The sequence below is a fragment of the Varroa jacobsoni genome, unplaced genomic scaffold, assembly GCF_002532875.2.
Source record: "Varroa jacobsoni isolate VJ856 unplaced genomic scaffold, vjacob_1.0 scaffold_878, whole genome shotgun sequence".
Classification (NCBI taxonomy): Eukaryota; Metazoa; Arthropoda; class Arachnida; order Mesostigmata; family Varroidae; genus Varroa; species Varroa jacobsoni.
Window position 1 is genome coordinate 46,053 of NW_019213780.1, and position 11,667 is coordinate 57,719.

General features: G+C 40.2%; 1 protein-coding gene and 3 long non-coding RNA genes across 8 annotated transcripts in view; 3 read left to right on the forward strand and 1 right to left on the reverse strand.

Annotated features, from left to right (window-relative positions):
• LOC111264584 (protein Skeletor, isoforms B/C) overlaps positions 1-11,667 on the reverse strand; it is a 42,194-nt gene that overhangs the window by 17,529 nt on the left and 12,998 nt on the right. For all 3 annotated transcript variants that reach the window (XM_022840635.2, XM_022840633.2, XM_022840634.2), the window contains exon 3: positions 1,151-1,306. In XM_022840635.2, the coding sequence (XP_022696370.1) occupies positions 1,151-1,306 (156 nt within the window). The remainder of the gene's footprint in view (positions 1-1,150; positions 1,307-11,667) is intronic.
• Positions 100-11,667, forward strand: part of LOC111264586 (uncharacterized) — an 18,234-nt gene continuing 6,666 nt past the window's right edge. For both annotated transcript variants that reach the window (XR_015312732.1, XR_002682938.2), the window contains exon 1: positions 100-546. This is a non-coding gene — a long non-coding RNA (uncharacterized LOC111264586). The remainder of the gene's footprint in view (positions 547-11,667) is intronic.
• Positions 1,366-2,916, forward strand: LOC147752931 (uncharacterized). The gene is made up of 2 exons (XR_015312735.1): positions 1,366-1,891; positions 2,583-2,916. It is a non-coding gene; the product is annotated as an uncharacterized LOC147752931 (long non-coding RNA).
• LOC147752932 (uncharacterized) overlaps positions 6,239-11,667 on the forward strand; it is a 7,627-nt gene continuing 2,198 nt past the window's right edge. The window contains exon 1 of one of the 2 annotated variants that reach the window (XR_015312734.1): positions 6,239-6,851. This is a non-coding gene — a long non-coding RNA (uncharacterized LOC147752932). The remainder of the gene's footprint in view (positions 6,852-11,667) is intronic. The other variant, XR_015312733.1, reaches the window with a different exon arrangement.

An 11,667-nucleotide genomic window follows, 5' to 3' on the forward strand; every position in this document is an offset into this window, starting at 1 on the left:
CTGCACCCCCCCCCACATTGACACATACATACGTATATGTACATATATGCACTTGTTTCTCTATAGTTAGCTTTCCGTTAAACTGTATACCTTTTAATGGCAGTACTAACAATTAGGGGGTGAAATGAATCATCAGGTTTAATTATTTGTTTTGGCCGCAGCAGTAGTCGCCTCTGGTGGCGAGCGAAGCCAGCTGACCACCTCACTGTAGATCATATCATGGCCAGTCAAACTATATATGTGTTACATACTCTTATATATTATGCGAAATGGAACGGTTTAGCGGATCTCTGCAGAAAGAAACAGTTATACAAAATGATACCCCTTGACTAACTGCTACTGCCGTGTCTTCGCCGTACATATTTTGTGACCATAAGGGTACATAGTGAACATGCTGTGAATAGACTTTCTAAGAGTAAATAATGAAGACGAGCATTATTATCTAAATAAAAACGGACAAAAGCAGGAATCAAGCAGACCAGTGGTCGATTGACGCTGGACAAGGATAGATAACCAGTTGAAACAGCGTCGTTCCTTGTAGCATCGGTAAGTGGTATGCAGTTTATACCCCATTTTACCAGGGGTTTACACGCGGCATCTTTTTAATGCATATGGTAATGTATGTGGCAGATTAGAGAAAACGACAGTGACAACTGTAATGATGAGAGGTACTATTAACTGCTGGCCTATGTCGGTTTATCAGTGCTTTCAGTTGTCGCTGATTGGACCTCGGACAATGAGATAATTGGTCCGTCTCCCGATCAGTTGACCACTAGCATATGGGTAGCCGTGATGTTTCTGGAGAAAGTCCGCTATGGATATTTGGACCAAATGCATCGCTAAGTCAAAAGTACAATGAAAAGACTGAGTGGAGTAGGAACAAACTATATTAAGCAAAGTTGATGGAGTTTAACCTGGATACAAAGCTCGTATATGCAATTGTGTGCTTACATTAGTAAGCAGCAAAGTGTATTGATGGGTACTAGATAATTGTTGGGCGAATGACAAATCAAATTCCTTACTAGTTAATAAGCCTTATCATGGAAGTATATAATTATCACAGTTTTGATCTAGAAAACCCCGGGTATAGTTTGAATATTTCGGAAGATCGAAATGACCCGTTTACGCGTATTGATCTCATACCACTCACCTGGTCCCTGCCCATCATAACTGAAGCCTTTAAGGAAAAGCGTTTTGTCGTCTACAACAAACACTTCTCCGGCTACGTCGTGAAAATACTGCGTTAATTTGCCGATCCTTACGCCATAATATGGCTGTGACGAAGGAGAGTGCGGTAGTAGTTGACCTATAGGAAAAGAAGTAAACTATTAGTTAATTAAAAACTGTGGACTAAGTAACGTTTTTTTAATATTTTTACTAAATTTTTTTTTGATGATAAGTCGTTATGTTACGTATGCCCCGTCATTGATCAAATGATATATTCTGTATATATTGAAAAAAAAAAAAGCTCAAGTAGACGAACACTTCATCTTAGATTGTACGTATTTTTCTCTCAGCGTATATAATAAACGTATAAAATAAATATGGAATTGCCTCACGAATGACTGAAGTAGAACGCTTTGACTGAAGTAGATGTACTTATAGGCATAAAATGATATATGGTGACTGTGGAGCATGGTGAATCGCAAACGGCTAAAAATACGAAATAGAGATTGGCTTTGCGATACATATGTAACAAGTACGTAGGAGTAAATTATTTAAGTATAATATAATAGTTATAGTAACGAGTAAATTAATTATTAAAAATTATCAATTTTTGCAGGCCGAGTTGATTACTGCGACCTTCTCAAGTAATCGTTTTCACAAGCGTAAAACGAAAGAATGGTACTTTCTACATAAAGTTAACATCCAACATCTTTAGTCCGACTGGGTACTTATCTCTAGACGAATTTTTCCCAATTACATATTATACTCACCTCTCGTATTGTCGCCTTTACATACAGGTGGTTAAGGTTAGTTGTTTATGAATGACTCGTAAAAAATTGATACTCGTTCGATTGGGCCTAGTGCCCTATGATTCCTGCTCACAGGCTCACCAATAACGGGGCACAGGACACGTAATGACAACTGCATCATCTCTATTTCCGTACTGAGACATAATTTGGTGGGAAGGAACAGTCTTTTATAGGTTAGGGATGAAGACCAATTCCTTACGGTCTGATAAGAAAATTGTTTTCGGCAATATTTTTATTCAAATTAGACAGGAGCGAACATGCATAGGCAGCTATGAGGGTTTGGATTTGAAAAAGGCGCGAAATAATGTCCAGTAAAAATGATAGATTCGTAAACGCCAGTTGTCGTCTAAGGATCACTAGTTATAATCAATAATATTCCGATATGAAGCATTTCGAAGTTTCTAGCTTGTGGTGAAGCGAGCTAGCATGTCATATGAGGACTCACGATCTTTTCAACTATGCAAATTGAATGTGTGTACTGCGACCTCGACACTGGTGTTTAATGTAAATAATTTGAAAACGATGACCTTTGTGCTTTTTACAATGGACGAACACATCGCTGACTTGTTGGGGCGGCACCTTACGATCATCGGCTTAATGTTATAGAACAGGACCTGATACAAATCTCTGTGTATTTGATCTGCTCTGTTGTTATATTAACGGGTGGCCTTTGAGCTGCACCGTCAAAGCAAGTCGTCCATCTCAACCTGAGTTTGCAAGAAGGAAAAAATCGTTGCAATTCTTTCCCGCGTCAGTGAAGCTGAACTCCGTTACGGGCGGCCTCTGGAACTTCCGGTGCAGCACCACTGTCATTGAGAGCACTGAAGTTCAAGAAGTAATCTGCATAACTTGGTAAATGACAAAACAACGAAGCGAGCATGAATCGCAGAAAATCAAGCGAGAACTCTAGAATATAGATAATAAAATCGAATGTACGCTTCCTTCGCCACATCTTTTTCCAACAACGTTGGTTGTCAGTGCAAATGGGCTGTGTGCGTATTTAGTACATATGAATATTTGTCCAGTGCTTTTCTTCGGCATACATAGTATTCAGGCGTTTAACTCGAACCGCGAACTGGGCTCGACAAAATGGGAATGTTGACATCGTTGGTTACGGACTACGTAGACAAGCGTCATGACGAGCATGAATTGAGCAAACAGTCGACGATCGGCGAATATATGACTAAATGTAAGTTACATTGATACATACTTGATGTATCACTCCTTGAAACGAAACTTAGGGGTAGAGCTTGTGTTAACTTACATATTAAATAGACATGCGTTCAGTTTGCTGCGCTAGGATAACATCTGAATAGACAGCGAACTTATACCTTTTTAACTCATGGGGAAGTCCGCGGTCCAAAGCAAAATACAGCCCAGTATCGACCCAAGGCCTATGACTTGACAATTGTTCTGTAGACATTGTTAGCGTCAACTCATAAGTGGCGAATACTGGAGTGGTTTAATAAATTGAAGACCAGCACTTCAGAGCGGGCCTTTTATACTACACTAATTTGAAATAATAGTTCTATAATTTTCATTGAGAACTTCATAGAAAATACAATTTTTGCATTTCAGTAGCTCTAAAATAGTCTTGGCTCTAACAAATGAGGGAATCTTTTCTTACATGTGGTTTTTTCTATGCGGCTGGTCGGGGTAGATTAGTTTTTGTCCTACACGGGCAACAGATTAGCCAAATCAAAAGTTCATTTGAAACTCATCGTCAAGTCCTCACTGATTAATAGGAAATCAAACGCATCAACGTCCTGCGGCATCTTACATGACATTGAATTCATCTTGCCAATAGATGGGCTCTCAGTTCCTTTTGCGTTACTAGTTACTCACAGATTTCTGTGATCCTTGAGCTTGATTACTGCAGCTAGGCCTGTATTCGTTCCCCCCATACTTTTGCGGTTCTAGCTGGGGTCATTGTACTGGGTATGAAGACCCCTGTGATCTATAATTTGTTCGGGCAGTGTGGGCACCAACAGCGACAATTATTAGTCATACTGTAACGCCACTTATATATAGATAATGGTTTTATTGTTGTTGTAACGAGATAATTGCGGTCTAGGCCGTGGCAATAATTCGGCGATAGCTATTACATCGTGAAATCTTGGCCCCCGTTGACAATATAGCGTTTTACACGTTTCAAATAAACACCAACGATTACGGCTACCACCCCAGTATAGTTACCAAGCACAGCCTAATGCAGGCGCGCGAAGGTCAGAAGAACAAAAGGACGAATTAATAAAACTAGTGCGCTTACGAGGTCAGGAGATTATCGCGACGATCCTGAATGTGCGTATCCTTCCGTTATTGCTATAATCGTGGTTGTTATTGTCCATGTTTATTATTATTGTCTATTTTATGGTAGGATGTATTTGACTTTGTTGGCTCATGGGTAACAAGAAAAAAATGTTACGCTACAAATAATAGAAATGCGTCACCGATCCTTCTTCGTCTAGTTCCCCCTTCGTCTAGGACCCCCCCACACAGATTGGATGCTCTTGAATCGCCAACTTGGTTCTCGGAAGACTACATTGCCACGTTTCGAGCTGCAATGAACTACCCTTCTTGTATCCTGTCAGTCTAAATGGTTCTACGCTCAATGAATTTCTCGTCGAAGTGGGCAGTCGGGGATTTTTGCACTTGACTATCGGGAGAGACAAGGCAACGTTGGGGGTGAAACAATGAAATGTCTTTATTCCGTAGCACTACTATAGCTTGCTATTGCATTTCTCTCTACGTCAACGCCAGTTTTATCGGTGGTTGTCCTGCCGTTACTTGGTTTTCTATTTTAGTCTGTGGTATGTGATATTCTATATTTCAATGAAATTGATAGTGTCAGCCGTTTACATGGATCGCGTATTTTATGACGTTTTCTTTTTGTCCCGTTCAAATAAATAGTGATAGACATACGGTAATGAAGTAGCCACTGCAGTAATAACACTACAATTGTTGCTACAATTATGCCCCCCTTTTTCGTTTGTGTTTCTTCTTTGTCGAAAGTCGTATTTCGCTAATAACCATCCTAGTCTGTGTGTCTTTATGGCGGCGGCTGGGTGTCGACCAAGACTCGCTCCCATGCTCACGACGGATAATGAAAATGATGCCAATTGTATATAGATCGGGAAGATGATTGCAGTTATTGTTATTATTATTGTTATTACGATTAGGTCACTATGGGACGGTGAGCGAAAAGTGATGACAGCGTGTAGAATTAAGAAGGTCCTACGGCGATAGAGGACAGAATAAACCTAAGGATAAGCCTTAAAGATTGACATGCTGTTTACATCAACTTGCTACTGTAACCAGAGGACTAGGCTCGGTTCAGAGCCTTGCGAAGGACTACAAGCCATTACGTTTGTTTACGGAATGCATTTCACAAGCGTCTTTTATTTTCACATTTGTGACCCTTATGGCCGCCATTTGCTGGAGAGGGTTTTCAAGTAACCCTCTTCCCCGAATCATTTTGTAAAACGGTAGATAGCTATAGATGTTTCACCCAGAGTCGGTCAATGTTGTAGGTTCCCAAACCTAATCCTATTTGTTATTTTTACCAGAATACTCAAATTAGCGTGAAGCACGACCACACTTATAGAATAGTGTTGAAAGCCGAAGTTTGTGCGCGCTCCTAAATTGCACTGAATTACGGAAGGGCCTAGAAAGTATTAGATTTATCAAGTGGACATTAGTAGCAGTAATCTCTATTAATGCTAGTGTTTTTTTCTGTAAATAGGTCCTATGTTGAAAAAAGATGATATAGTATTTTGCCTATACGGTTGGTGCTTGACGTGTCATATCATAAACAACAAATTACCTATTATAAGTATTAATATAGTATATTGATATTGTGCTCAGCTGGGTAATGATGGCCAACGCAAAGGTGGCTATTAATTAGAAGAGTTGCTTGGCCTAATTGGACCTACATTTAATATTTGAATAATTCACGTCGGAGTACAGGCGTTGACCGCATAGGACAATCTGTGTTATACCCCTCGTAAACAGCGATACTTCTACTTGATTGTAGAAAAGTGTGTCAGTGTAAATGAAACGTCTCCTATGGGGTACGTCGGGTCATCGGCAACACAAACAAAATATAGTTGGCAAAAATGACAATTGTGATAAGGAAAGTTAATTTCCGTTGCGCTGAATTTCGTTAAGCTGCACTAGTACGTACGGACTTCCTGCTTCCGTCCAAGGGCCTCTATAGCAATCTGTTGTATTGCGACCATTTACGCAGAGACAGTATAGCTCATATGAATATGACTAAGATGTGTGTTACTGTTTTTCCTTATGGCAAGCGGTTAATTTTTGACTCTTGTATTTTCAGTGGATGTTGAAACGTCTTTGGTAGTAGCGTTTAGGATTTCGCTGTTGACGTTGTAAAAATAACCCCCTACGTGATATTTTGCCATTGTATTGGTTCAGTACAACAAAATCTATGTTAAACTCTGAAACAGCCTATGGAAAGGTGCGATCTACCGTGAGACTTTCAATAGAAAGGTGTTGTTATTTCTGGTCGACAAGACAACGTACTGTAAACGTGAAGATAAACGTGCTTTTTTTTAAGAACTCAACTCTCTCTTGGAGGTTTTGTGAAAATTCAATGCCAAAGTATGACATCTGTTCTAGTTAATAGAGTTTACTAGCTTTTCAAGCTTTTAATCTATTTGAGAGTAAAAAGTGTTGCTCAGTCGCGAGGAGCTCTTGACGCAGTATCAGCACAGTGTACATACTGCACGATGTTTTGTAATTGCATGTTGAATATGTATCGAACTATTGTGCTACAGATGTGGCTTGTGAAAACCACTTGAAGACAAAGCTTGGAATGAGTTAGAAATTAACTAGTTAGTACCCCACTTTGCTATGGTAGGTTGCTAATAGCGCACGTATGGTTCAAGCAACGTTGCTGATTTGATCTAGTCCTTAACAATGATGCCGATGAGTATGGAGAACATATGGAAATTTACATAAATAATGTGAGAACTTTTCAGTGAAAAAGGATAGGGTTTTACGCGTAACAAAATCATGTCTACTGACTGATGAAGGAACTCCGTATCGTCCGATTCTACCCACTATCCACCATTTGGCCAATAACATACAGAAGAAGTTCCGTTTTCAGATTGCCGTGCACGATGCTTTAACTACTTTGTTATGATCAAGCAGGTTTGCAAATGAATAAAGCTGCGTCGTGTGTCTATTTTATGCAAATGTCTGTAGTCGCCTGTGAGCTCGTAGAAAGTTTTGAATACGATTACTTCACAGACATTTGTCCCTTCTGCTGCTACTAGCACTAAGCATTTCCCGACGGTCTAGTTACGCGAAGATGGATCTACTGAAACGCGTCCCCAGCGTCTGAACCTGTTTTTCATTACGTCCTTACCGTGATACGATAAGGTGCATCACAGTATTGTAGCACTGCTGAGAGACATAGCTGACATGTATGATGTTCCATAGCAGCGCATATATATGTATATATATTCGTACAACAGTGCGAGTGTGCCCTGAGGCGAACGATATAGCAGAAAAGAAAGCAAATAACTAGATAGATAAACTCATATACGATATGTAGACGATACGCTAATTTTCGTACATCGCATCATACCCTTAAACACCTCTGTTCAACAGTACTGCTAATAACTGCAGTAACCATCTTAAATTTAAATTCTCTACATGTAACAGCCCAAAGCGATAATGGCACAATTCCTTTTAATTTGAATTCTGATAAAATCCGTTCTTTTTTTTTTGTCTTGTACAATTTGTTTTGCAAGACGATGACAGATTCTCTGTATAGGCACGACACGCTCCGATACAATTACCGATCTACAAACGATAACCTAAGGAAGGGCTTTTTGTCACCCTTCAAAAGTGAACAGGTCGGATGACCTGACTATTCGCGGACTAATGCGAGTTCAGAGGATCACGGTAGACAGTGGCCAAGCCCCGCGACCCCAAGTTTTACGAAACTTGAGTGACGAATAAAAATTTAAAAAAATTTGGGATAGTGGCGCAGTTAAAATGTAAATTGCTCCCTTTTACCATATAATGGTTATTACTGAATTAAACTGAAACAACATTTTTTTTGCGTATAACGTGTCGGTGCCACGCCAGTCGTTCATTGTAGCTATTTTTCCAATAATTATCTCGCTTATTCTAAGTCGTATTCTGCAAAAGTAGGCCGGGTTTTTGTGAAATTATGCAGATCAAGGTACGCACATTTTATTAAGCTCGATAATAAACAAAGCGACTACAGACGAACCTGTGACCAACTAATAATCCTAGGCAATATTGCTTAAAATGTGTGTTTTTAGTGTACAAAAGTGCGCAGTTAAACCTGCGACACATCTCTAAGATCTTTCCAGTTTTTAGGGAACGACAATATCTAATAAATATTTTAATATAATAATAGAAAAACTTTATATAAGATATCTTATGGCTACTCATAGTTTAAAATGCTGCGTAACCAAAGGTTAATGAGCATCGGTTAGATATCGACGACTTTATATAATATACGACAGAGTACCATTAGTCTGTATGGATCTTTCATATATGCGTTCGCTTTAAATCAAGCAATCATCATTTTTTGTTATGCTACGAAATCGAGTCGACGTTCCACTGGGCACGAATCGGACCCAATTTTTGCAAATTCATCATAATACAATTTACAGGTCTCTCCTCCGACACTGTCCCTCGATTTGCTTCCGATCAAGACGCTCCACAATAGCCACTATCGACTAGCACTAGTAACATAGGAACGCTAGTGGAAAGAAATGAACGACTGGTCATCTATAATTATTCTGGGGGTCAACTAATTGTAACTTCATATACGCACTGCCAATCAGTGGTCACACATTTTAAATATTTTACTTCACGGGAGCTCTCTCGGCCATCGTCAGCTTTGTCCTGCAAGTTGCCGGCCAACTGGACGTATGGGCGGGTGAGCTTGAATCTTTATTCGGCCTTAAGTTTGATTGATCTCCAGCCAGCTGCCGCCAGATCGTTCGCTATTTTGGGGTTAAGCTGTTTATTCTCAAGTCATTAGCTAAGCGATATTGTAGGATTCAGAGGGCTGGTGCAATCCAGCCGGTAATATCCGACGCCGTCACATTTCCTTATGACGGTCGGTATTCAAAATGACCCAAAGAATTAGGGGAAAATCACATAACGCTGGTACGCCACCTAGCGGGCTGGTGGAGCAATCCGTTTAAAGTTGTTTGTTGCGGTATGACCTCTTCGGCGAACAGCGTAAAGCAGAATTTCTTATACTAGCCGCATGTTATAGATGAATGAGATACTTTACTTAGCCGATGTGAGTGAACGCACTTTAGAAGATTATAGAAGGCTATTATAAAAAGAAAATGACGACGCGCCAGATCTGAGATGAAGGTACTGGCAGAAGGTTTCGGATAGGTTTTCCAAATGCCGTTTGCTCTACCAAGACGTTAGTCAATGGACATGCGGTCGACAGCCTATATATGTTTCGGAAGTTTAGCTGATCTGACTGGTAAAGAGGATTTAGTGAATTTGCTAAGCTACTATATACGCGCTATTTAGATATAAATGGTGGTATTTGGACAGCTGATGAGCTCTATAAAGTCGCAAATGTATTCGAAGTGAGCCCATATCACGCAACATGAGCGTTCTTTGCTATTTTGTGCCTTACACAACGCTTGGTATATACAGTGATCCTGAAAGCTTTTCAGTGAAATATTACTATTGTAAAATAATAGATTATGATCACAAATCGTGAGAAGACCTACTTGTTCGACCGATCAAATGTCAGTCAACAGAAAATACGTTCCAACGTTTTGTATCGGACCTTTCAGCTACTTTTGCAAATTTATTTTCTTTATTATCACATATTTTCCTTCCTGGAAACAGATTCAGGCGCCGCGGAATCAACCAAATGACAGTAGTTTTGGAAAAAATGCCCCCTTTTCAAATATAGACTACTTCAAGGTAGTTACCTATAATGTATGTACCGAATCTATAATGAGAAAGCTAGAAAATGATGCATAGCAATTTCATACGAGAATCGAAGAACTCAGCAGGTACACAACCTGAACCATGATCCTTAATATGCCCAGGTTTAATCATGTTTGATCAAATTTAAAAAAAAAATTACACAAAATAATATCTACTGTAAAATTCATAAAATAGCATCTCTAAGACAATACAATCTTATTTACCGTCACATATGCATCATATATTGAACGGATTATCTTCCTCTTTTCTCCGACAGACGGTACAAAGCAAGAAACGATACGTATCTCTCCTCATGAAACTCTAGAGCATAAGGCATAACAGTATCTATGTATGCTTGCCCACGGGCGGTCAGACAATATCATATTTTTCTCTCCCATCTTGTCTAATTAACTTAAAATGGAAAAAAATGCGCCTATCTTATCGGCTACACGGACTGCGCACACAATCTTCTTCTATGACCAACGTCACAGCTTTCAGGGTGATTTTCGTGATATAAATGACGCATACACACAGGGGCGATCGCGCATCGTGTAAATGTCTTAAAATTTAGTTATGACATCCTGATGGGCAACATAACTGGGGTCCGAGCCGGTACCCCACCAGGCCGTCAAAGCGGCAGCAGTTTCCCAATAAAATTATTTCACGACTCCGCCTCGTAGTAATATACAAACTTGAGCTGGTGATGCTGGGTATTTAATACGCAAGTCCAGGTCGATGGTCACTGCATTCGCAGATGAACCCTGCGTAATACATAGGCTTGCTTCAGTTTAGCGTCCAAAAGGAAATGCAATCGTATCCGTAAACCCTTGCATCGTACGCCGCTGCCATGTAGTTCCTCTTGTTCCCAGAAGGGGCCTAGTACACTTCCGGTGTCACCAGTACTTCAATAGTCAGTAACACTAAATCGGCCGTAATTCCGCTGTTTTGTGCTTTGGCAGACGATAGCAAGAGCGCTTGCCGACTATCCGAAGTAGGCACCTTCACCTGCGACCCACCCATACACGTGGGCATTTAAACCATTTTAGAACAAGAGCGATATCAAAAAAAGACGCATAAAGGGTTTTTCCAAACAGAAGGCTATGCCATTAAAAGTTGACTGCCGCTTTATTACTATTATAACGATCACTGATACAATGTAGGTGTTGATGTTTTTCCTTTAGGCCCTGCAGGTGCAGCTTCGGTAATGATTTTCTGCCTGTAAAGCTTCTTTTGCCGATGTTTGTCGACGTGATTCATATTTAAACTGACAAATATGAAGATATATTAAGAGCACTTTAGCGCCCACCTTGACGAGCTTGGCTCCATGCTAGGCGGTCCCTCACTTTGGCCTTCATTAGCCATTTGCCATACATAGTTAGTTTCTATCGTTCATGTTCATCAACGTGATACCGATGTCAACTGCTATTCTGTTCAATGGCATTAAGATACCTCGCTGAACCGAGAGGTATCATGTGCAATTTTGTCCCTCTAAGCCAATGCACATAGCCATAATGGCCGACGTTATGCTCACGTATGAGAGGAGCTCCGGACCTGCGATGCTAGTGTGTCATATATAGAGCTAATGCCGCCTGTTATGTCGGTTGTTCTTATTGCCATGTTAGTTACCACTGACGGCAAGGGCGGCCCCCGCCGCCCTTAGGAATACATCAATGGTAAACACAGTATACCCGCTAAGTAATCCCAAATTTATATTATGAGG